This window comes from Neophocaena asiaeorientalis, unplaced genomic scaffold, assembly GCF_003031525.2.
Source record: "Neophocaena asiaeorientalis asiaeorientalis breed wild unplaced genomic scaffold, Neophocaena_asiaeorientalis_V1.1 scaffold927, whole genome shotgun sequence".
NCBI classification, from domain to species: Eukaryota; Metazoa; Chordata; class Mammalia; order Artiodactyla; family Phocoenidae; genus Neophocaena; species Neophocaena asiaeorientalis.
The window spans coordinates 422,713-449,308 of NW_020174785.1; the positions used below are offsets into that span (position 1 = coordinate 422,713).

The window sequence follows — 26,596 nt, forward strand, 5'->3', positions numbered from 1 at the left end:
GTGTATGGTGTCAGGATTTTTGTTGCTTGAGAATTGTGCTGAAATCTTAGGAGGGAAGGATCAGACAAACCATGATTTTCTTCAATCTACAAGCATTAACGAACATTATTGGGCTTTCTAAATAAAATGGAGCCCCACTAGGCATAGGAAGACATAACTGCGTATGTCAGTGGGTCCTATGAGAGGTTGAATAGGAGGTGAAGTGAAATAAACAAGATGACACTTAAAAATCTAATATGTTAGACGCAAGAGGGAAGAGACATGGGAACATATGTATACGTATAACCGATTCACTTTGTTATAAAGCAGAAACTAACACACCACTGTAAAGCAATTATACCCCAATAAAGATGTTAAAAGAAAATTAGGCCTATGAATAAAGAACTTCCCTAAAAAAAAATCTAATATGTTTCCATCACATCTCTGATGCTTATAATTTCACATATACTCCTGTGATTTGCATAAGACTGTGTTTATTATGTGGTGTAAATCTACAGATTATACTTTGCATATGAAAAGGGGCTCAAAGAGAGGTAAAACATCTCTTCTGCAGTTTTCTTAAAAAACAAAGTCCTAAAAAAACCCTTCCCAGGGTCTGTTTTTGACTGCCCTTTTCCATTAATCTCTATTCCATTAGAACTAAAGCTATGCAATGACAACGTCTTGGGGTCAGTGAGCATAAAGTACCAAGTAAGGATCGGGAGCAAGGTGTTTGCCTTACTAGGTCAGCACTTACTGACTTAAGGTAGTTCTGGAGTTACAACTCCCATTGATTGATAATTGGGCAAAGTTATCTTTCACACATATTGTGAAGAACTTGCCTCCTTCATAGGCAGAATAAGTGGACATGTTTCTGGTGTCATCTGAGGGCTCCAAAGAAGGACCCCTGTCAAAAAACCTGTGAGCCTGCCAGTGTCTGAAATTCTTCCTTGAAGGAAATTCATTTCTTTCTGGTAAGCAGTGCCCTCTTTCTAAAAAATGCAGAAGTACCACATGAGATCCCTAACACCTGGGTGTGCAGTTATTATCAGATCATCTTCCTGCTTGACTACCTTAAACCTGATGTGTGCCTAAATCCTGTAAGAGTATGACCTAATTAATCTCTGGCTTGGAAATCAGAGGATTTTCTATCCTCTGCTCCTACTTGCTAACACTATAAGCTTGCTAATAAATATTACTTCAAACAACTGTTGTCAATAGACGTGTCAGATTTAGATTTATGGTTTCAGAAAATGTTTTCTCGGGGGCAAATTAAAGCATATGTTTGGCACTATCGATAGTTAAATTTGAATTTTCAAAAACTTGATTTTGGGGTGTGCTTTTGGTAGTTTTGAGCTTTCTTTAAATGGCTTGTGTAATTGTGAACTTTTGCTTAAAGATGTGGCTTGAAAAGGGGATATATATTAACACTAGACTTTACATTTAAGTAAAATTGGCTTACTTAAAGTGGGGGGGTGTTAGAATTGTATTAGTATTGCTTTGGGTTGGATGTTGTAACAAGGGGAGAAAAATAAATATGAAATAAAGTTTTAAATGACTGTGTAACTTTATATTCTAAAAACAATACTTCTGACAGAATATCACTGAGAACCTATTTTAACCCCAAAATGTATTTTCAAGTGCCAAACTCCAAAATATTTTACTATTTTCCTTACTCTGGGTAAAAATTACATCCTTATTCTCCTAAGCATAACATTTTAGAAATAACTTGATAAAAGTACCAGATTACAAAAGCTAAGCGATCTTTTTTTTTTTTCTTTTTTGCTGTTCGTGGGCCTGTCACCACTGTGGCCTCTCCCGCTGCGGAGCATAGGCTCCGGACGCGCAGGCCCAGCGGCCACGGCCCACGGGCCCAGCCGCTCTGCAGCATGTGGGATCCTCCCGGACCCGGGCATGAACCCGCGTCCCCTGCATCGGCAGGCGGACTCCCAACCACTGTGCCACCAGGGAAGCCCCTAAGTGAGCTTTTTAGCAGTTGACCAAACTAGAGCTCCAAGAAGTTTGATTTTCTTCATTCTCAGTAATCCCTAGGTGACTTAGGGATCTGATATAAAATAAATTCCTGAATCCTGAATGGCTTTATAGGGCATCAGCCTCCCATCCAGAATTAGGGAATTGGGATTAAAATTCATGGCTTTGCTTTGATTTTTTTTGGAGTGGGTGGTCTTTTTTTTCACAGATTATCCTTGTCAGAGCTAAACTTACAAGTAGGCCCCAATATCCACAATTTTTCTCACACTGACTATTGTGTGCAGAAATGTTACTACATTTCACTTCTTTGGAGAGGGTCCTAAATGGGGGCATGGGGGAACACATGAAAAACAAATTTTGTATACTTCTCAATTTTGCTCAGGGCCTGCCTTGACCCAAGACTTAGAATAATGGACCATAATAATATACTATGCTACAAAGCAGGAAAACAAAGTCACAAACTTAGGTAAGTCTTTGTCATTGAAGTTGATAGTATTACAAAACATTTAATACTGGTATACCTACTGACAATAGCAAATTTGGGTTTAAAGAATTTCTGCAGTTATTACCATCTTAAGTCAGGGATCCATCCATTTTTTTTGTCAAAAGGAGTTACTTTTATTTCCACTAAGTCTTGAGATTACAGGAAGTGGGGACAGGAAAATTCCCTAACAGAGTGAGCCTGAATGGGCCATTAAAAAAAATCTACTTTGGTATAGTTCAGTAATTTTCCAGAAAGACTTCCTAGGCCAGGTAGATGACTTCTCTGTCCAGGCAGTCTCTGCTTTTGTAGGTTAATGAATTTTTATCCACCAAGAAGTCGGTGGCCTATTAGGCCAGGAGTACAGCACAGATCACCCCTCACAGAGAAGAACGAAGATGATGATCAGGGAGAAGCCGGCTGTCTGGGTTTTGTCTTCCTGGGTCCAGCAGCCCCTTGCGCAGCCCATCCATATTCCATTCCTGGAGTTTCAGGAGCTACCCCCATCCTTATAATAACAAAGGACCCCCCTTTTTGCTTGTTAACTTGAGTGTTTCTTGCAAAAATTTTTGGAAATAAAAACAGGTTACAGGGACTTCCCTGGTGGTGCAGTGGTTAGGAATCCACCTGGCAATGCAGGGGACACGGGTTCGAGCCCTGATCCCGGAAGATCCCACATGCTGCAGAGCAACTAAGCCTGTGCGCCACAACTACTGAAGCTGGTGCCCCTAGAGCCCGTGCTCTGCAACAAGAGAAGCCACCGCAATGAGAAGCCCGCGCACCGCAACGAAGAGTAGACCCCGCTTGACGCAACTAGAGAAAGCCTGCTCACAGCAACGAAGACCCAACGCAGCCAAAGATAAATAAATAAAATAAATTTATATATAAAAAAAGAACAGGTTATAAAGAGATACTTCCAGATTACCTCAGTTCCTAGGGATTTCATTCTAGGAATCCACAAGGAAATAAGAACAGGAACCAGGCTTCATAGAGACAAAAGTATTGCTTAAAAAAAAAAGAAAAAAACTGGGAATTCCCTGGCGGTCCAGTAGTTAAGGACTCCACACTTCCACTGCAGGGGGCACGGGTTTGATTCCTGGTCGGGGAAGTAAGAGCCTGCATGCCGTGCGGCACGGCCAAAAAAATTAAATTAAATTAAATTAAAATAAAAAAAGCAAAACTGTCAGGGCCAGTGGCCAAGTAGAATGCCATTGTAGGTACAAGGATGCTTAGGTCCCAACTCCACCGCTCCACTATTACGGTGACTCAATGACCCTCTGTCACTGCCTCAGCTTCTCCTCTCACCCCTGAAGAACTTCTCCACACAAGGCCTCTGTTCTGCTTACTACCTTCCCTGTGTGGGCCTCCCTGCTTCTGGGTTACTCTGACCATGTCCCTGTCTGTTCCATACTCAACCCTCTTTCTGGGAGAGGCTTATTGGCTCAGTGAATCAAATTCAGTCTAGAATGCGGGGCTACCCTACCAGGTCACCTCACAGGCCTCTGGGTAGCCCATGACTGGGTCATATGGGAAGTAACCTTTTTGGCCACCTGCTAAGAGGGGCCTGTGGAGAGAGCAGGCACTCAGTGTTACGTGCAGCAGGGCTGCGTAGCATATTATCACCTATGCTGTGAACTCACTCAGGAATGAAATGGGAGCCCAATAAACACATTGCTGAAAACAGCTGTACACTATTTTTGAATCCTGGAAGAAATATTTAGCAATGCTTAAATGAGCCTAATAAAACTCATGTTATCTATATTATAAAAATGCACGCAAGTCCTACTGCGTGCATGTTTTTTTCTAAGAGAGCAAAAAACGACGTTAGTGGGGCAGTAAAGGTGGTGTGCACACTGGATGTTAAAAGTTTTAGGTTTGGAGCTTGAGCACGTCTGAATCATGGAGTACAAGGGGCAGGCAACTGCTGCCCTTCCTTTCCAGAGACATCTCCAGCCTGAGGAAGGTACCGGAGAGATAAAGGAGGGAGCAGAGGCTTGGAAATAAGGTTGGTCCTTCCACCCATCGTTCGTTCATTCATTCATTCACTCACCACACACGCACTAGACACCAGACCCTGTACTAGGAACTCGGGGTAACCAGAGCCAGCGCCTCTCCTAGTGAAATCGTAACGAAACAAGCCAAAGACTCGTTTCCTACGCGGAGGAGGAGCCTCCGGGCGAAGGAGGGGCGCCTTTCTCTCGCACTGAAACCTGTCCCGCCCAGTGTTGGAGTGAAGAGCAGCTTAGATTAAGACTTGCTGGATGGCGATGTCGCGACGCGTCAACAATGGCGACTGCGTCAGCGTCAGCGGGCCTCCGTTGTCAAGCGGTTTCCAGACGTTGCAGCGGGACCCGCAGTCATCTTAGAATCGGCCGGCGGGGAGGACAGAACACCTGTGCCCGCTCCCGCCGCGTTGTGGATCGAGCGGTGGTGTCAAGACCCAGCGGGGTGAGCCAGCGTCACTTCGGCCTCTTCACTCTCCCGGACACTGCACCTGGGCTAAGTCGGCAACATGAGCGGCAACAACTTGGATGAGAACGACGAGTTTGATGAGCAGTTGCGAATGCAGAAATTGTACGGAGCCACTGAGGACGGCGACACCGAGAAGGGTCCCGGTGGAGGAAACGATTCTTTCCAGCAGCAGCCGACTGACACCCCATACGAGTGGGACCTGGACAAGAAGGCTTGGTTCCCCAAGGTAGAAGTCGCACGGCCGCCAATGCGCAGCGGGCCCGCCTGGCCAGCCTCGCGGGGCGCGCCTTTCACGTTTTCTTTGCTGAGGTCCTGGGTTAGAGCCCCTCTGGATAGTGACGTTTCTTTTTGTTGTGTCTGTAGCAGAACCGACGTGTAAAGGAACGGAAATCTTTAGGGAGATGGCTTCAGTGTAATTTAATTATTAAGCCTTTTCCATGCCTAATAAATTTTATCTATGAAGGTTACAGTTGGTGACTGCTTTTTATTGCAAAGAGGAAAAACACCAAGAGCAAATTCAGTCGATGTTAATCTCACGTAGTCTCAATCTTACTTATCCTAGGAATTCAGATGTTTAGCTGATGTGCTATGTGCACAATTCAGCTTCTTGATTTGAAAAATTGATAATTCTTTACTGATTGAACTTTGCACCTCTTTTTACTTTCCCACTAAATTTTGTCCCTAGACACGTATGTTTGAACCATATTACCACGGGAATATGACAAGAGGTGCACAGAATATGGATGGAAAAGATCTGAGCATATTTATTTAGAGTACTTGGAAATTGTGAGGTATTCTATTTTAGCTTGAAAGTAAAATGACTGATGTTAAGCTTGGCTCGAAACTTTTTGGTCAAAGTACCCTGTTAATCAAAGTCTCACGGTATGGGTGGAAAAAAAGGATACTTATCACACACTAATAGACTTGCAAGCCAGTAATACAAACTGTGTCTCCATTGTGTAATTTGAGTGTGATTTTTTAATTATTTATTTCACCTTTTTTCTTCCCACTTTGTATTTGTGTGTATGTTCCAATCCCTCTGAATTGTTAAACTTACTATTTCACTTGGCTGCTGGTGGTGCCAGCTAGAGTGTATATTTGGTTTCTTTAGCCTTCGGAGTACTTTAACAATCGTCTGATAATGGATTAATTTGTGGCTCTATCTTTTTATGTTATGGAAGCCCATACCTCTTCAAACTTCAAGTTTTAAATTTTCCTCATTCCAGTGTGTGCCTTTCATTGATTGGTATGAAGATATAACTATATTTCTTTTGTTGTGCAATTGTGTTTTTTCCCTAAGAGCCAGGAGGATAGATGTGAGTTGGGATTTGTTCTTGATTTGTTCTGACATTAAATGATAATGTGATTTAATTAGTGACGGTGTTAAAATAGCATTTACTTTTATAATTGTTAGCCCCATTCTTTACACACCAAATCAGAGTTCTTCTCTTTGTGTTCTCTGCCTACAGGTATTTAAATATTTAGAGTACATATACTTTTGTTCCTCCATATAGTAAAAGAAAATTTGATCCTGTTGTTAGATTGTTAGTTGACTGTTGGTTTTTATTCTGTTTATTGTTATCTGATACTTCCTTTGTTATATTTATTTGTAGCCTTAGTCAAGTAGACTGCCGAGATAGTAATTTACAAATGAAACAACTAGAAAAGGTGCCAACTTAAAATGCCTCTAGTAGTATCTCAGACTTTTGTGCTGATAATCCAAGTACCCGTGTCTTAATTTTTTATTATTTTGTGTGCAGTTTTCTATATAAGGTGACTGCTCTTGCATTTACACAGAAACACTTGTATGTTAAGTTGTATAACTGAACATGCTGTTATTTAACACTGTAAACTTTTTGCGTGAGGAAATCATTTTTGAATTTATGTATGTGTGCTGAATTTCTTGTTTAGATCACTGAAGATTTTATTGCTACATATCAGGCCAGTTATGGCTTTTCTAACGATGGTGCGTCTAGTTCTACTGCGAATGTCCAAGATGTCAGTGCTAGGACTGCAGAGGAACCTCCGCAAAGAAAATCCCCCGAACCCAGTGATACCAAAAAGAGGGGAGAAAAGAGAAAGGGTGAATCAGGCAAGTGGATTTAGCTTTCAAACAGGAGTGTAAAAATTAAAAATATGAGTGTGTGTGTGTGTATATATAGTTACTTTTTGGAGAATTATAAAATAGCTTTGACAGAATCATAAGATGGGTTTTTTAAATATTATTATTTGGGTTCATATGTTGGCTCTCTCACTAACCTGTGGGCATCCAGTGGGCTCTTTCAATTCAGTTCAGTTCTCAGTTTCTTCCTTTGCAAAATAGAGCTGTCATTAGGAGATTATCTAAAGTTCTGTTTGTAAGGTGATTTTCTTTTTTTGTACTTTTTGAGTTTAATTAAACTCAAGAAGTCAATTTTGCTTCAGCTTGGTCAGGTCTAACACAGTAGATTGGAGTCAGAAGCAGCTTACGCCAAGGCCTAAAGTCAGTGCAAGGGTGAGGTTTTTTAAAGGTAGTATCAGACTCATAAAGAACCAAGATAAACTAGCCATCTTTTTTCAGACTGGGCTCTGAAACAAATTACTTGTCCAAAGATCCAAATACTTTGAAAGCTGGACAGTGATTTGATTTAATCTGTCTTGTTCTAAGGGTGAGAAAAAGTTTCTAGAAGTTTTGAGAAACTGCCACACTGTCAGGATTTCATAATGGGACTCTTACCTTTTCTGGCATGTGTTTTATTTATTTATTCGATTTTGATTTTTAGGATGGTTTCATGTTGAAGAAGGCAGAAACACAAATGTGTATGTTTCTGGTATGTATACCTTTTAAACCACGTTTAGAGTAGAAAATATTTGATTTTGAGATTTTTCACAAAGTGATTTTTAGTTTTCAGTTTCTCTAAATTCTATTTTGTATCGTTGTGTCATTATTTGTTCAGCCATTTACGTGAGTGAGGAATATGTTGTTTTTTTATGAAACTGAGAAAAATTAAGTGTATGTAACTTTGTGTGCCATCCTGTCTGCTTTAGGTAACTCACAGCTGTTTGCCCCTTCAGATTCATTGATAAAAGGCCTAAGCAAAGCATGATTTTAATGTATATTTGAATACATTAAAACATGACATTTCCTCACGTCTATAGATGTGAGATTTTTACATACTTTTAGAAAATCAAAATTGCACTCATCCAAGTTATGGATTTCGGATTGGTAGAATCCCTAAGTAATGCTCACCTTTGTTTTAGATGCCTTTATAATTTTTTTCCCCCTAACGTCACAGGTTTGCCTCCAGATATTACAGTGGATGAATTTATACAGCTCATGTCCAAGTTTGGCATTATTATGAGAGATCCTCAAACAGAAGAATTTAAGGTCAAGCTTTACAGAGATAATCAAGGAAATCTTAAAGGAGATGGACTTTGCTGTTATTTGAAGGTTAGTTATGTGGTCAAGTAAGTTTCTCCTATCTCCGTTTCTTTTTTTTTTTCATTTTCCTATCTCCATTTTTAACTCAGGAACCAGGGCTATAATTTTGTATAGATGATAACCAAGAGTGAGAGCTATTCAAAACAGGATGTGAAGAAAACTTGTTTCATGTTGTGCTTGTGTGTATCCCATTGGTAAGGTTATTCACTTGCTCTTGTAAGAAAATATGTTATCAGGTCAAGGTATTATGTAAGTCATATGACCGAGGTACTTTTCTTGTCTTAAAAAAATTCTTGCTGCAAAGATCTCTTTAGGAGTGTATGCATATAATCAATGCAGAACACATTCTAAAAATCCACAGAGAAAAGAAAGCCAGTAACATTTTATTTGCCCATTGGAATGAATTAGACCGGGGTTTGGCAAACTTCAGCCTACTGCCTGTCTTTGTAAATGAAGTTTTATTGTAACCGGGCCACATTGATTCATTTACGCATTTGTCTGTACCTCCTTTCACATTTCAGCAGCAGAGTTGAGTGGTTGCAGCACAGACCACAGGGCCCACACAGCCTAAAATATTTACTCACTAGCCCTTTACAAAAGTTTTCTGACCCTGAAATAGACCATAAAGGTGATAACTTATGCTTACTGCTTTGAAATATATTTTGAATGAGAGAGAAGAGAGAGTGGTATTAACAGACATTTGCAGAACTTTATTTATTCATGATACCATAAATGGCATGGGGGGAAGCTCAGTGCCAAAGGCAGCCATCATTTTTGGAACACCTGTCCCCTTAGGAGCATGTGTTATGCATTGCTGCACGGTACAAAAGAAGTGGGCACAATGATGGCGTGTACATGTGTCATGGAACCTGAAAATAATTACAAAGCAAAATCAAAGTGATGAAACAACAGTACCAACATCACAAGTGTGTTGCAAGTGTACAACATTTCAGTGTAATCAGAGGGCGGGTAAAATTAAGTTGACAAGCTTCGGGGGAGATAGGTTTTTGACCTGGTTCTTGAACATGATGAGATCACACGTGAGTACGACCATTATAGGAAGATATTTATGTAATTTTCAAATGTAAGGAGATTGAATGCTTTATAAGTTCTTCAAGGATTACTAAAAATCTGTGAACAGATTCTTAGGGGGGTTGATTGGGTTGTAAAATTTTGAAGAGAAAAATGGGGTTTTGACAAACTTGATATGTCAAATTTATAACCCATAAAAATACAAGATTGCCAAACCAGTAAATTGAGTTCCAGAAGAATATAGTTAATTGTTCCAGGATCCATATTTGATTGCGTGGCTGAGTTCAGTTGTCCTTTTGAGTTCTCCTCAGGTCCTCAGATCTTTGAATCTGTGTGGAGCTGACAATTGCCCCCTTTGTATAGGACCCAGAATCCACAAGTGTGTGTAATGTTCAAGCTATCAGATAAGCATCTTGTTCCCAGTATATCACAGACCTACATTTTAATTGGTGAACAGAAAAGATTAAAGGCTGACTATGCTATTCCCAGTTTCTTGAGTCATCTAGTCTTTTAAGTAGGAAACTTTTAGAATTTTAAAACTGGAATGCACCTTGGAAATCACACAGGTCCATTTACCTCATTGTATAGAGGAGAAATTGAGATTCCAGGAGGCAAAAATACTATTCCAGTAATGGCAGAACTTATTGAGTACCTACTGTATGCCAGTCACTATCCTTTATGTGCCTTGTTTCATTTAAATTTGTCAAGAACCCTGCAAAGAAGGCATTTCCATTCCCATTTTACAGATGAAGAAATTGGGGCTCAGGGAGCTTGCATAACTTGCCTAGGTTCACATAACTGGTTGGGGACAGCTATGTCTTAAGTACACACTTTCCGATACGTGTTCTGTAGTTCTTTTTTCCCATGTAGGTAGTTACATTTAAATCTTTATTTTATGTATAGTCATCATTCATCTAAAACACTCCTGCTGAAGTTTCATTTCAGTGTGTAACTGACTGACTGTAACTTGCTTTCCCTTTACAAAGAGAGAATCTGTGGATCTTGCATTAAAACTTTTGGATGACGATGAAATTAGAGGCTACAAATTACATGTGGAGGTGGCAAAGTTTCAACTGAAAGGGGAATATGATGCCTCAAAGAAGAAAAAGAAGTGCAAAGACTACAAGAAAAAGCTGTCTATGCAACAAAAGTTTGTGTTGTTTTTTTTTCCATTTTGAAAGATTTTGTATAAATATCCTAGAGTATACTTTTGGTAATAACCACCTAGTTTTTTTTTCTTAACGTCTTTATTGGAGTATAATTTCTTTACAATGGTGTGTTAGTTTCTGCAGTATAACAAAGTGAATCAGCTATACGTATACATATATCCCCATATCCCCTCCCTCTTGCGTCTCCCTCCCACCCTCCCGATAACCACCTAGTTTTGTTCCATCAAGTATGCCTACAGATTATTTTTAAAGAATTTTATTTGCTATACACCTGAAACTAACACAACACTGTAAATCAACTATCCTCCAATATAAAATAAAAATTTAAAAAAAATTTCATTAGCTCATCGGAAACCCTCAGTAATCTGCGTAATAGGATGATTTGACAGTGGTGGTGTTTTTTGTTTTCTGAGGTATTCATTTTTAATATAACATGGGCTTAAATGAAATAAGAAAGCCATCTCTACAGAAAATGTTGAGCATCAGATTAAGTAAGATGGTTTAGGTTTATATGCTGGAGCCATTAGTTCATTTTTCATGTGGCTAGAATCAGCTACACCAGGAGCTAAATTTTTACATACAGGTTTGTTAGTAGGAGTTAGAAATTAGAAATGATAGGTTTTATCATTTTATCATGTACTGTGTGGTTGTGTGTAGTATATACAAGTCATCAAGTTTCTATTATTCCCTTTATTTAATGTCTTTTGAAATATGCTGGTTTTAAGAAAGGAGTCAAAATGATAAGTACTTTTATCAGAGTGAATTCTAATAACACTTCTAACACTATGCTTAAACTAATGATCAAAGAAGCATTGAGTTCTGATGTCTATAGTTTTTACAGGAATCGTTAAAATAGATACCTAAAATTTTTATAAACAAATCAGTAAGATTTTAAGATAGTAACAAAGAGTGAGTAGTTTTACATATTTCAATGCAGTTTGTTCTTTATAATCGTAAAATACCTAAAAACCAATACAATTTGAACATTTTCTTGGCCTCAGTGTCTCTTCCTAGATAGTCATAGATACTAAATAATTAGCAATTTTTCAGAAGTCTCATTGGAATGTTTGTAACCAGCCAGCAGTTCTGAAAAATATATATATATTCTGGGGATTTCAGATACTGGGTCCATCTTTCACCTGCCCATTATTTTGATTCAGAAAGTTGTAACGGAGCTGTGACTAAAATACACATTGTTGTTTTAGAATCAGATAATTATCACTATTTAAGTGCTCAATAAAGGATTATTTAACTGCTCTTTTTTTTTTTTCGCTCTGACAAGTCTGAAACAAAATTCACAGCTTCTTGTTCCTGTTTTGTCGCATTAGGCAGTTGGATTGGAGACCTGAGAAAAGAGCTGGCCCGTCCCGACTGCGCCACGAGCGAGTTGTCATCATCAGAAATATGTTTCATCCTATAGATTTTGAGGTAGGAAGCAGTGTTCTTACTGATAGAAACATAGATATGCTTTCTTTCAAGGGAGCCCAAAGTTTGCCTCACCCCATCTTTCTCATGTCACATCCTGCACGTTCATCTAGTCTTCGGGATCGGAAGATGATACCAAGAATCAACTGAAGGTTTCAGATTTTCCCAGGTTTAACCCAGCGTTCTTTTAATCGTATTGCAGGTAAACTTGTCTGATACCTGTACCGTGGCCCCAAACAGCAGCTACTTGGTATGGGAAATGATTAAAAATATAAACTTTAAAAGATTTATGGGAGTCGCTTGTGGATTTTGAGTGCAGTTCAACATTGCAGGCTGATTTTGGTGGGGAGGACCAGTTTCACACTTGGAATTGAAAACTTCACTTTAGTGCTAAAAGTTTGATCCTTAAAAAACCTTAGGTTAATGAAATACAGCCCCTGACATTTGAGTAGCGAAGGTTGTTTTTTTAGGACCTAATCTTTACAAAACTCTTTAGTGGCTATTAAGAGGACTTTGTAATAATTGGTGTCCATGTAAGATTCTAGGAACAGCAAATAAAAGTGAATAAAGGAGGAAGAGCTACTAGAGAGGTTTAAGGAATATTAATTGCCATCAGGGTACCTTGTGTTACGTTCTGCCTCTTGTCCTTATCTCTGTGTTTTGGCCTAGACCGATAGGATCGTTCATGGAAGAAGAATTCTTTATTCTCTGCCTGACTTCTGAAATTAATGATAACAAATTACACATAAGAAAAAAATGTTCATAATGTAAAATTTCAGATGGTTTACAAATGATCTAGTTGCGCCCAAGGCCCACTCTTGTTCCTTTTGTGCAGTTAAGCAGATTTAGAGCGACAGTGTCATTTTACCCCCCTTAGAGAGGGCACCAGAATTGTCTGTTGAACTCCATCTCTGCAGATAGTGATGTGATAGGGTTTACCATGCACCTGTGGAGTCTGTGTCTTTTGAGGTCATTGGGAAGATACCTGTGGACTATTTATACTGTTTGGTGTCTCTTCTGACTAGAATCCTGAAGCATCTTGAAATACGGCAGAGCTGCTTTAGACTTGCAGTGATAATGAAACGTGTTTAAAAAATACACACATATACATGCACACTAGATGCTTTTTGAAATGCTATCCCTGCCAGGTGGGACTTTGAAAGGCATGCATAGATGGATCATGGTGTCTAGTCTACTGGGTACAACTCCAGAATTTCCTGTGATTCACCTACATTTTATTTCCCTGGTAGATAATTGGTTTTTTGATTAGGTGACCTATTACTTTCTGACTTGAGATCCTTGATTCACAACATTCCATACCCCTAACACTTGGACATGAATAGAAATGCAAACTTAATTCATGAAGTACCCGGGCCCTGTGCAAGTTGAAGTGTATCGTGCAATTGCCTTTACGTGTTTCCGCCTCCTGCCTTCGCTCATTGAGACCCTAATTTAAGTCTAGCTATCACCCTGGGCACACTGAATTTTTCCTAGCTTAACAAATATTCTTTCCTCCAAAAAGCCGCACTTATTCTTCCTTGACTTCCCACGAATTTCCTCCAGTGGATATTTTTAAAGATAAAAGTTTCATGCTTGTAAATTCTTGATAGCTTAAAGAAAAAAAACCTTTATTGGTTTAATATAAACTTTGGAGTTATAGAACCTTTATATTAACCCTGTTTTATTTTATTCATAGCATTTATTATTATCTGAAATAACTGGATCTTCTCCGTTAGAATGTGAGCTCCATGAAAGCTGGGGCTCTTGTCTACCTGGTTTGCTATTATATGCCTGGTGCTTAGAATCATGATTGGCACATAGTAGGCCCTCGGTATTTATAGGAAGAAAAAGTGAGAGAATGATTGAATGAAACCCTTTTTACTCACAAGGCAGAGTGTTTTCATCCACTCAAGGAAGAAAACATTTTCTCTTTAGCATCTTTGCAAATGAAGGAAAGTTTTCAGACGGCTGCACCACAGGGGCTGGGAGCACAGAGGTGGGCTTCAGAGTTCACGGGCAGAGAAACCCTTGATGCTGTCCTTGTTTGCCCATCTGACTGGTCTTGTGCGGTCTGACGAGTTTGATGAGAGCCTGTCAGAAGTCTTGATTTTTTGCTCAGTGTCTCATGGGCCTGAATGTAAAAGTGCATCACTGTTAGCAGACTGTCCAGTATGCTAGACTCCAGCCACATGTGGTTAAATTTAAATTAACTGAAGTGAAATAAAATGAAAATTTAATTCCTCAGGTGTATTAGCCACGTGTGGCTAGTAGCTACCATATTGGATAATGGAGTATTCACTTCTGTGAACACAGGAAGTTCTGTTGGGCAACGCTGGTGTAGACATTATATAACTCTGGATAGAGGTGTTCAACTGGAAAACTGCTTTCATTGGACGTTTTTGGGGAGTGTTCGATTTGTCCAGAGATTCCATATGAATCTAAAGAACAGATCAGCATTGAGGTTTGTAGTAGAAGACAAAAACTGAATTGTCAGGTAACCGGGGTGTCAGAAAGAAATCAGATTTTGTGGGGTGGAATACAGGCGCACCTTGTTTCACTGTGCTTCGCTTAATTGCGCTTTGCAGACACTGCTTTTTTTTATTTTTTTACAAATTGAAGTTTTTGTAGCAACCCTGCATGGAGCAAGTCTGTCAGTGCCATTTTTCCAATAGCATTTGCTCACTTCATTTCTCTGTGTCGCTTTTCTGGTAATTGTCCCAGTAGTTTAAACATTTTCATTATTATTAATTATATTTGTTATGGTGATTTGTGATCAGTGATCTTTATTACTGTGACAACTCGCTGAAGGCTCAGATGATGGTTAGCATTTTTTAGCAAAGTATTTCTTAATTAAGGCATGTCTTTTTTAAATACAATGCTATCGCACACTTAATAGACTACAGTATAGTGTAAACATAGCAGGAAAACCAAAAAATTTCGTGACTTGCTTTATTGTAATATTTGCTTTATTGCGCTGGTCTGGAACCGAACATGCAGTATCTCTGAGGTATACCTGTATATGTTTATTCCAGACAATTGACTAGTGTTAGAACCAAAATACCTAGAAGTACCCTTTGGTATCAGGGTGAACAGTGAAGGCTAATATTTTAAATGTAACTTTAAGGGGTTTTCAGTATTTAATTCGAAGCCTTGTTTAAAAAATTCATGCCTGGCAAATTTGAATACCAAGAGGTGAAGAACCAAAGCTCAGATGCGAAGGTAGGTTTCTCATTGTGTATACTAGCGCTGTCCAATAGAGGTATAATGTGAGCCACATGTGTAATTTAAATTTTTCTAGCAGCCACAATACAAAAACAGCATGAAATGGGGTAAATTAATTTTAATGGTGAATTTTATCTAACCCAATATATCCACAGTATTATAATTTCGACATGTAACATAAAAATGTTAATAAGCTATGTTACATTGAAGTTTTTTCCCCCTTTGGTACTAAATTTTCAAAATCTGGTGTTTATTTCACACCTGCAGCACACCTCAATTTGGACTAGCCACATTTCAAGTGCTCGGTAGCCATGTGTGGTTAGTGGCTACTATCTTGGACAGTGTAGGTTTAGCTTGGAAAAGAATGAGAAATACGGTTTATTTCTGGGAAAACAAAACACCACCCTGGAAAAACATTATAAGTGTTGACTGCGGAAAGTTTCAGCGTTTCAGTCTGAGTTTAGTCTCAGGTCTGTTGCTTGCAAAGTGTTGTCTTCAGAAAGTTTTCATGCTTAGCTAGGTTAAAGATATTTTCCCAGGGGAGAGGGTTATTATCTTTAAGCCTCATGATGCTATATAACAGTGAAGATATGTTTGTTTCTCAAGCTGGTAAACATGAAAACAGAGGTCTGGGAAGTCCTTGGCTGAAATTTGATATTCTTGTAGGAAAGGCACTGACACTTTGATAAAGAAATAAAAATGGTAATTCACCCCTCCCCCTACAGTGGAATCATGCTTAAATTTGTTAAATATTTTGAAACAGTTATTGTTTGTTTTTAATATAACCCTGATTTCCCTTGGTAGATAAAATGGAGTTATTAGGAACAGTTTATCAAACTCTGAAAAAGCTTTTATTGACTGTTCATTGCGTGAAAGACTGCACTGTGTTCTGTAAGGTATTCAAAATTCAGTCAAAGGAGATTCCTGCCTGCGGAAAGCTCACAGTCTGATAGGAGCTACCCCCACACGTATACCCCCGTAAAGGCCACCATATGACTTTACCGCCGGAGCACATGGAGTTTCCGCCCCATCCCCATTCCTCTCAGGCCTGAAAATTTTCTATAAAGCAAATCGGCACATTCTCCACAGTTAGATCTTAGAAGTGGGAGAAATCCAGGGTCCTGCCAGCTGTGCTCTTAGAAGCTTCAGATTTATAGGATTTGATAGCTTTTATTTTAAATTTGATTTCAGTAACTGCCTACCATTGTTTATTTTTGCCTTTTGACAAAACTTCAGGAAGGAGAAGCCACTTGTCATGTTTTGCTGTTCTCTTTAGTTGGTGAGGAACATACAAACCTGTGAGATAGACAAATTCATATGTTTCCTAAAAAGTGTAAGTCTGCTTCATTAGAAATTTGTAGGTAGGATATCCTCGTTTATATTTGTATGTAGTTGAAATTCAAGTTGATGATGTAACTTTTTTATGAGCCTTTTTCATGCATTGGGACTTGGAGGCAAGATGAACAGGAACCCTTATGGGGGAGGTTTACGCTGTGAGTTAAAATAGAATCGTGGAAGCACAAAGAATAATCTTAAAACACTTAGTCAATGAAAGGGATATATGTCTCCCCGTTACAACATTTCTATAAATAGGAATCTATGCAAAACACAAAATAAGGTTTCCTCATCGGTACAGTCACCGTGATGCCGGTGCAGAACATAGGAATTAGCAGTCTCTGACTTAATATGTGCCACAGGACTTCACCTGCTTCAGCTGCTGTTATTTGTGATTTCCAGCGACACTGCCCTTCCCTCTCCTTTGCCACTGCACACCCCTAGTGCTGTGTACCATACTTGCCCATTCCCCATCTTAAAGCAGGGCAGACCTGTAGTAGTAGCAGCAGCTGTGGTAGTCTAGCTTCATTTTTAACTTTGATTTTTTTTAATTTTGTAGACTGCAGACAAACAACTAACCTTAAGCAAAACCTTTATTGGTTCGTCAAAGTAAGAAATTTGATTCTCAGGGTTTATACTTAAAGAAGGGGGCAAGCCCATTTTAATCAAGTGTGTTTTTGCAGGATGATCCACTGGTGCTGAACGAGATCAGAGAAGACCTTCGGGTGGAATGTTCGAAGTTTGGACAAGTTAGGAGGCTCCTCCTCTTTGATGTAAGTTCATGGCTTGGACAAATGATTTCTAAAGCAATTTTCTTCCATTTTAATAAGTTACTACCAAATATCAGTATGCCTCCAAATTTTACATAAATGTTTTTATGTAGTAGGTCTGCTGTCTAGTGGTAGTCATCTGTAAGCAGTATTAGATAGCATAATTAGATGAACGTGGATTACAAGCGAAGGCTTTGATAGACGTGATATCCCTTGGTTATTTTCCTTTATCATCACTCTAGAGTTTATGATCATGTGAAAAAAAAATATAAGAGACATGTATGAGACCTTATGGTTCCCTATTTGGCCACATCTCCCCCTCTTTCTGAATTATTTCTTCTTCCATACTTGGAGAAGAAAAATCAAGAAAAATACTCTCCTGTATGTTCACCTTTTTTTTACATCCAGAATCAACACATAATAATTAAAAGAGTCACCATTTATCGATTGCATACTACAGCTACTTTGCATGTTATCTCACTTAAGTCCTCCAAATCCTCTGAGGTAGGTAGGTGCTATTTCACCCATTTTATTTAGTTAGCCATTTTACAGATGAGGACGTTTCGAGATTGAGCACCTTGCCCAAGGCCATTCACCTGGTAAGGGGCAGAGCCAGGATTTAATCCCAGGGCTATTCAACTTCAGAGTCCACATTCTTAACAGCCATACCGTTCTGCATCTCGTTACACAGTGTTATCAGCAGGAACATTTCCAAGGATATCATGCTTGGTTTTTGCTAGACAATGTTAAGCTGAAGAAGCAGCTAGCTTGTGTGGTACTGGCTGCAGTAAAAAGGAAGAAAGACTTCAAAAAAAAAAAAAAAAGAAAGACTTCATACGTAAAATCTTTAGCTCAAATGACCAGAAGGAACCCTACTTCCTTACTTTGTCAGATGTATATGTTTTACTTTAAATGTTCTCATTCATTCCTTCTTTTTCTTCCTTGTCTTTCTAGAGACACCCTGATGGAGTGGCCTCTGTGTCCTTTAGGGATCCGGAGGAAGCTGATTATTGTATTCAGACCCTCAATGGAAGGTGGTTTGGTGGCCGTCAAATCACTGCCCAAGTGTGGGATGGGACTACAGATTATCAGGTGAGTTCTGCAACTGTCAAGGGCACATGAGTTGTTTCATTACCAACAAATACTGATCTAGCAGTTTTTCACATAAGTTTTAAGTTCTGTTTAATCTGTTTAACAGTACTTCTTTTAAATAATCCTTTATATTCAGAGTACGGAAAGAAAAATGTTTCAGTCTTTCAGTTTATAAGTCTGAAATCAGTTTATAAGTCTTGAGGCTTGCTCAGGATAGCAATAAGACAAGAACAAATTAAAGCGCTTCTCTTCCTTTCTGTCTTGTAAAGTACAGACAGTTCAATTATTAACTTTTTAATTGATGAGACATTTCTGCAGTGCTGTGGTATTAGGCGTTCATTTAAATGATCTTAAGGTCAGCTCTAGTAAATCAAGATGTAAAGTGTTGGAAACTGAAGATAGGGAATTGCTTTAATTGCCTAAAAGTGATACCTTATAAAATCAGAGTACTTTCGGCGATATTAGAAATGTTCAGAGATGCTGTTACTTCTTTTGGCCTAAAACATATTTTAACGGCACTTTCCATGTGTACACAGGTGGAGGAGACCACAAGAGAAAGGGAGGAAAGGCTGAGAGGATGGGAGGTTTTCCTCAACACTCCCGAAGCCAACAGAGGCCTTCAGCGTTCAGATTCCGTCTGGGCTTCAGAAAGGGTGGGGCCTTCTAGAGTTAGGCATTTTTCAGAGCAACCTTGCACATCTCAAACGAATGTTCAAGAAGCCGCAACTGAAATGGCATTTGAAGAACCTATAGATGAAAAGAAGTTTGAAAAAACAGAAGATGGGGGAGAAGTTGAAGAAGCTCCTTCTGAAAAAGATGCTAAAGAAAGTGGCCCTGAAAAAGAGGCTGAAAAAGCCTGTCCCCAAAAAGAATCTGAAGAGAGCTGCCTCAAAAGAGAGTTTGAGGAAGGCTGTCCCAAAAGAGCACGTGAAGAAGACTTCCCCGACAGAGAGTCCGGAGAACGCAGCCCCGAGAAAGAGCATGAAGAGGGTAGTCCTAAAAAAGAGTCGAAAGAGAATGGTGCAAAAAGAGAGCCCAAAAAGAAGAGACTCAAAACAGATCCTGATGAGAACAGCCTTGAGCAGGAGCCTGAGGAGGAGGCCAGCCCCCAGAAGGCGGCTGAAGATGGCAGCTCAGAACAAGGGTCTGAAGAGTGCTCGGAAAAGCAGTTTGAAGACGACTCCGAAAAAGAGTTAGAAGAAAACGGCCTTGAGAAAGGTTTTGAGGAAGAGGGCTCTGAGAAGGAACTTAATGAAAACATTCTTGAGAAAGAGGTAGAAGAAAATAACTCTGAAAAATCAGAATTTGAAGATGACAGCTCTGGGAAAATGTTTGATGAAGAAGGCTCTGAGAAGGAGTTTGATGAAGAGTCAGATGAGAAGGAAGAAGAGGAAGATGTGTACGAAAAAGTATTTGACGATGAGTCGGATGAAAAAGAGGACAAAGAAGTTGCAGAAGAAAAGGGGCTAGAAGATGTGCTTGAAAAGGACAGAGAAGACGATGCAGATGAAAAGGTGTTTGAAGATTCAGATGGAAAAGAAGATGAGGAAGATGCAGATGTAAAGGAAGATGAAGACACAGATGAAAAGATGTTCGAAGATGATGATTCCAATGAGAAGTTGTTTGATGACGATGCCAGTGACAATTTGTTTGAAGATTCCGATGAGAGAGGGACTGTGGGTGATTCAGGGAATGTTAAGGAGGAAGGGCCCCTGTCCACAGGCAGCAGCTTTGTCCTCAGTAGTGATGATGACGTTTAATCCCTTAAACTTGCTTTGTAGGGTGATTCCTCCATCTCCGTTTTGCCTCTGCTCCAGGGTAATTACTAGTAGTGTTACATGAACGTGTGCATAGAGGTAGGATGCCCTCAGATCAATGCAGTGAAGTGTTCGTGATTACCTGTACTGGCCGATTTTAAATATATGTGAACAAGTCAACTGGATTCTTGTCTTTTGTCATATTTGTTAAGTGCATGCAGAATAATATTTTTTAAAGTATTCTGATTGAAGTTTGTGATATTCAGAAATTAAAAATAAGTTGTTAATATGCAGAAACAGAAAATTAGACCTGAGTTAAATTGCATTTTTCATTCTTGCTATTGCTTTATTCATACTAAAGTTTGGTTTTTCTGAGGACCTGAAAAATCCCTGTAGGAGTCTCCTTGCTTCAGCTTATGATGTTACCACTGATGTCCCCATTTCCCCTCTCTAAACCAGAACATGTTACTAAAACTTATGAAGTAAAGAACACTTCGGAGTTTTTCCCTGCCCAGTCCTCGCAAGTTACTTTTATTTTTCTTTTCTACCCTCTTGCCATGAAAATTGAGTCTTAAACGTGCAAAAGTAAACTTCCCAAGGTCCACAGCTTCCATTATTGAAAATACAGAGGAAATCAGAATTCTACTGTGTACTGTTTGGGCCCCTCTAGAAGCTGATTAAAGTTACAGGACCTTTACCCAGAAGAATCTATGCATGCACTACACAATCTTTTGTATACAGTTTGGGGTGGTTCATGGATCCCCTGGAGTTTAAGAACTTTTGTCATGCATATTTCAGATTTTTGCTTTTGATTTTGTTCTAGAATCATGGTATCTAGTATATGCTAAGTTGTATAGTCCCAATAAAAATTTGGGTCTTTCTTGACTGTGCTTTCCAAATTCAGTATTGGTGAATTGACTTCTGATGTAGCATTAAGAAGTTATTCTCATAAATGAGAAGAATTAAAATAAACTGCATTGGTGCTTTCTCATTATACCGTCTGCCAGTGTAATCATTGCCCTCTATAGACAGAAAAGAGTTCTTATACTTCAGGACAGCTTTCTGAGAATGTTTTAGTTGATGTCTGGGATCTATTAGAAATCTTTAGGCTTTTCACCAAGGATAGATCAGTAAAAGAGGTGAAGAAGGTTAAACATAGAAAAACTGCAAACCAAAATAGTGTTCCCTTTGAAGATAAGCCAGAAGCATTTAAACACTGTATTTACTGTGTTTTACTACAATTTATTGTAATTTGTTGGCAAATTGGTTTTCTAAACGAAAGGGTAAGAATGCTTTATCTTCCATACACAGTGGTTGGAACACATAACTACAACATAAATTAGCTCCAAGCCTGTTAGAAGGAGGCCGTTTTCATTCTAACTTCTTTTCCCCTGCTCATTAGTTTGGTTGATATCAAGTACTCATGCTCTTTTCATATAAACACCCTGGAGCAAAAGTCACAAACAGCTGTAAAATGGTAAATAATTTACAAGGTGATATTGATGAGCAGACGTTAAGAGTCATGAAACACCTGTTTTCTAAGCAATCAGGTTTTATCGGTCCTGAAAATGGAATTTATTGTGGAGCAACAATACATCTTGTTATCAAAAGAAAGTTGAAATGTACGGGTGGACTGTAAGCACAGCAATGCTCAACAATTACCCGACAGTTTCTAAGGAGTGATGCCCCTTAAGACTATATATATAAATTTCAAATAATGTATTCAACCCTGAGTGTATGAACCAGAAGTTGCTTCAGAGATGCCTTTCAAAGGCTTGAATGCTCTGCCCTCTGAGTCTACAAGTACCTTGTATAGGAACATACCTGAAACTTCATGTTAGAAGGTAAGAATATTACTGGTCTTGACAATATTAATGAAATCTTTGAAATCATTACTACTTTCTACAAAAGAAACCCGACAGCAAAATCGGAGTAATTTGTTCCAAGGATCTCTTCCTTCTCAAGTAACTCTGGGCTCCTTCTCGAGCCCTGCGTTGTCAAATCTGGCCAATCTGGAAGCCACTACCTCTTCCTTTTTAGAGTGGAATCTTATGATGTAAATTATTTGCTGATTCTGAGGCTTGGAGAAAAGGTGGGAGTTAGCTAGTTTCCTGAATATACCTTTCTCAAATAATGCCAAGAAGTGCTCTTGGGAGTTCCCTGGTGGTCTAGTGGTTAGTATTTGGTGCTTTCACTGCTGAGGCCCAGGTTCAATCCCTGGTCCAGGAATTGAGATCCTGCAAGCCGAAAGGTGAGGCCAAAAAAAAAAAAAAAAAGTGCTCTTAATTAGTTTGAGCAATGCCATGGCTTGGGCAACAGCGGAAGGCTTATAAATGTGCCCTTTGTGAATATTTGTCAATATTCTTACACATTATTTTTTCCTTATTGAGTCTCAGATTTACAAACTGCATGCCTTTTTTTTTAGACAGTCACCTATTCATTTAAAGTCTTCATAAATGCTTCAGAAAAATGAGCAACTTATAAAAACAAGAAGCTGCTCTTCAAGTTGTTCTTTCTTAAAACCGCTTAACGCAGTAATCCAGAAATTAATTTCAAATCCCTCTTTTTTAAAAGCACAAGTTATGAAGCACTATAAATAATCTTGTGATATATCCTAATAAATAAAATTAGTGTAAAAAAAATCTGTTTGCTCAAATTATTTTTGCTTCTTACCACACTTCATTTACCTGACTGGCTTTGTTCATATCTCTCTAAGTGAAATACAACCTGATGTGAGAAAAAATGTTAAAATTATCCCTTTCTAAAATCACTAATTGCTATTGCAAATAGCCTAAATTCTTGGACACCCATCATCGCAGGAATCGATTGCTTGAGAAAAATAACAGTTTAAAGTTTATTTTTAGGTGTTCAGATCTGTCCTACAGACTTGTTTCAATTTTCATTTGGAACCAAGAGGATACTGTTGTTAGATACAGTATGCTCAAATAGCATCTTTAGATTGGCTTGTGTTTATAGTTTAGTTATCTAGCAGTTCTGGGCTGTGTGATGAAGATGCACCAGTGGTCCCAGGCTAGATAAAGAAAGCTCGAACAATAAAATCTTTTATACATTTTTAAAAAAAATTTTTTAAATGAAAAATAAATAATAAAATTTTAAAAAATTTAAAAGCTCAGACAGCAGCAGCACAAAGGTGGCTTTTCTGCTGCCAGCATTCTACTTTTTGCACCCCTTTGTAATGTTTCTGCTGAAATAGCAATAATGTTAGAAGAGCAAAGCTCTTAAGAATAAAGCGTTTTTCGATTTGCCATTTCCAGCTTTTTCATAGAAATTGGGACTTTGATAATAATAATGATAAACCTGCAACATCTTAATGTAAAAATGTCTAGACTCAACTATGTCTAAAGTTTGAAAATGTGGTATCTTGTGCTCTTGTTTTTCTTTATTTTAAAACTATCTTTTACTTTAAAAAAAATTCTTTTTTTTTTTTGGCCGTGGCGCGCCCCGCGGCATGTGGGATCTTAGCTCCCCGACCAGGGATTGAACCCAGGCCCTTGGCAGTGAAAGCACGGAGTCCCAACCTCTGGACCACCAGGGAATTCCCAAAACTATCTTTTAAATGAACAAGATAAGCTTCGGTTTTCAGGCGATTCTTAGGAAATTATAGATTAGGGTAATAAAATTTTATGTATCATTTCAATGCTTTTTACTACGAATATATTGCTTACCATATTAAGATACAAGTAGTGTTAGACTATTGGTTTGGTGTATTTACATTCACTATAGCATTTATTTAATTTGATTCAGTCCATTAGCAAGTATAGATTGGGCCAGTGTGTATCTATTAATATACTAGATGAAGTCGGGCAGAAGGGGCAGTGAGAATAAAGACAGCATTAGGCATGAACCCTCCTCAAATGGCAGCTGTCATCTATGTTGAGATAAGACAGCCAAAAGAAAACAAATGTGGCAGTGATCCAGCAATACCATTTCTAGAGCCTAGCACCGTTCCTGGTACTTAATAGGGGCTCAAATAAATATTTGTTGGATGAATGAATGTATTCTATGGATACATTTGCACACTCCCATTCATTCATTTGAAGAGGTTCATGGGCTTTACCACCACCTCGTCATCATTCTTGTTGATTTCAATATTGGAATGAAAGACCCTGTTCTTCCCCCAGTCCTCCCACCTCAGCAACCCAACTGTCCAAACCCCACATCTAGGAATCGTCTTTGGTTTCTCTCTCCACCTCCCACATCCAAGCCATGTTGGCTCTAACTCCAAATACACCCAACATTTGAACGCTTCTCCCCATGTCCACTTCTACCACATTTACTGCCCACAGTGCCCTGATGGCTCTCTATTGAAATGCTCCAGTCACACTTAGAATAAAGTTCAGACTCCTTACTGCGGCCTGAGCACAAAGCTCTGAGTGATCCTGCCCTGCTGCCTCTCCAGACTCATCACAATCACACTACCGTCGCCTTGGGTTCTCATTCCTATCCCAGGACCTTTGCACATGCCTCAGCCTGGGATGCTCTCTCCCCGGCCAATCTGGATCTCTCTCATCCTTTAGACTGCTTAAGTATCACCTGCTTAGAAACCCTGACCGTCAGTAAACCACCCTCTTCTCCCCCTTGATGCTACTACTGTTGAATCCTTTTCTCAGCAACAGATTCTTATTTATTTACTTGCCTTCCGCACCTTCCCTTCTCCCCACAGCTGCCCTGCAAGCTCCGTCATAGCCGTGGCTTTCTCCTGGGCTCTGCTGTCTCTCCAGTGCCTAGAACAATGACTGGCACAAAGTAGGCAATCAGATATTTTTTCAGGGGTGGGTGGGAATCATCATCATGAATGTTGTATTCTGTGAGAATCTCCACATTTTCAGAAAAATGTGAAGAACAAGTAGGGCAAGAGAAGGGGAGTAGCAACACTTATCTGTAATATAAAACCAATGAGATAAGAGTTTGAAAACACAAGGCTCACAGATAGAGTTAATCTCTAGTGGGGAACATAAAAAATTTCATTTTACAGTTTATTACATTCTTTTTCTTCGTCTTCATGCAGAACTGGATTTGAATCATAGCAAAAGGCCTTGGTAAGATAGGTTAAGCTTTCTGACAGGACCTCTCAGTGGGAAGCTTATGGAATCCTCATTTCTGGAAATCTTCCTGGATAGAAAATGTCTTTCCTGAATGAATAGTGGAATATTTGCGTTGGAAAATCCATTTATTTGATTCCTGCAACGATTTCATTCTCTGACCTCCTGATCTCTTCTTTCCTGTCATTTTATTCTCTCTGCCTGCTCCGCAGACAGCCGGAAATGTTACCAAAATGTTGTGTCTTTACAAACTAGTTTAGGTCTCTTCCAATCTGACTACACACATCATCACTAACCGGTAGAAGTAGCTCCATCTTTGATGAAAATGAAAAAACAAGAGCCAGATTCAAACGCAAAGGCCAGTATCACTGCAAGAGAGTAGGGATTTGGGCCAGTTGGTGAGAAGACTCTCTATTTCATATCAATATATACCAATATCTCTGTTACAAACTCACTATTAATACCAAGATACTGAGCTTCATTTCCAGTTCCACTTAGATATTGAAATCTCCCAGAATGATGACAGGGACAATGGTGAAGTAAATGAACCTCTTCAAATGAATGAATGGGAGAGTTCAAGAATATCCATGGAATACAAGAACAGGCCTGCAAATCTTAGAACTTTTTATGTCCGAGTCCCACGCAATCAGGAATTCGCTTATAAAACTTTCAGAAGTACTAGTTAATCTGTTCATTCAGTGAATACGAACTATGACCCAAACATTGTTTTAGCTCTGGGAATACAGGAATGAACATGGGGAAATTGGAGGGGAGATAGACAATGCATATATTTTTGAAAGATAAATTCAGATGGTAGATGCTGGGAACAAATCGAATCAAGATGATGTGCTAGAGCCGATTTAGTTGGGGGAGAAAATTCTTTAGGGTGGTAAGGAGGGAAGATCACTGAGGAGATAACATTTAAGCCAGTACCTGAATGATGAGAAAGAACCTGCCAAGTGAAGAACTGGGGAAAGATAGCTCCAGAAAGAGGGAGCAGCAAACAAAAAGACTCTGAGGCATGGTTTGAGAGCCATGGAAAGGGAATGGCTTTTATTTGGAATATAATAGGAAGCAGTTAGAGAGTTGATTTTTTTTTTAAACTTTTTTTGGACTTGGTTTTAATTGAGGTATAGTTGATTTACAATATTGTATTAGTTTCAGGTGTAGAACAAAGTGATTCTGTTATACATATATATGTATAGATCTATATTCATTTTTTGGTTCTTTTCCATTATAGGTTATTACAAGATATTGAATATAGTTCCCTGTGCTATACAGTAAATCCTTGTTGTTTATCTATTTTTCTATACGGTGGTGTGAATCTGTTTATCCCATACTCCCAATTTATCCCTCCCCCCCAAGAGAGTTGACTTTTAAATGGAG

The 26,596-nt window shown here is 38.9% G+C and overlaps 1 protein-coding gene across 1 annotated transcript; it reads left to right on the forward strand.

Annotated features, from left to right (window-relative positions):
- Window positions 1-4,758: 4,758 nt before the first annotated feature.
- Window positions 4,759-20,332, forward strand: HTATSF1 (HIV-1 Tat specific factor 1). Its single transcript, XM_024760095.1, has 9 exons — window positions 4,759-5,150; window positions 6,836-7,016; window positions 7,687-7,734; window positions 8,200-8,354; window positions 10,364-10,527; window positions 11,875-11,974; window positions 17,212-17,301; window positions 18,253-18,390; window positions 18,927-20,332. Exons 1-9 carry the CDS (start codon window positions 4,965-4,967, stop codon window positions 20,148-20,150), a joined length of 2,286 nt encoding a protein of 761 aa, XP_024615863.1. The 5' UTR covers window positions 4,759-4,964; the 3' UTR covers window positions 20,151-20,332.
- The last annotated feature ends 6,264 nt before the right edge of the window (window positions 20,333-26,596 follow it).

Excerpts from the sequence above, each read along its gene's own strand:
- HTATSF1 (XM_024760095.1), top strand. The coding sequence starts at position 4,965 with ATGAGCGGCAACAACTTGGATGAGAACGACGAGTTTGATGAGCAGTTG. Across the intron at positions 5,151-6,835 it reads AGAAGGCTTGGTTCCCCAAG|ATCACTGAAGATTTTATTGC; the intron begins GTAGAAGTCGCA and ends TTTCTTGTTTAG. Across the intron at positions 11,975-17,211 it reads TTCATCCTATAGATTTTGAG|GATGATCCACTGGTGCTGAA; the intron begins GTAGGAAGCAGT and ends GTGTTTTTGCAG.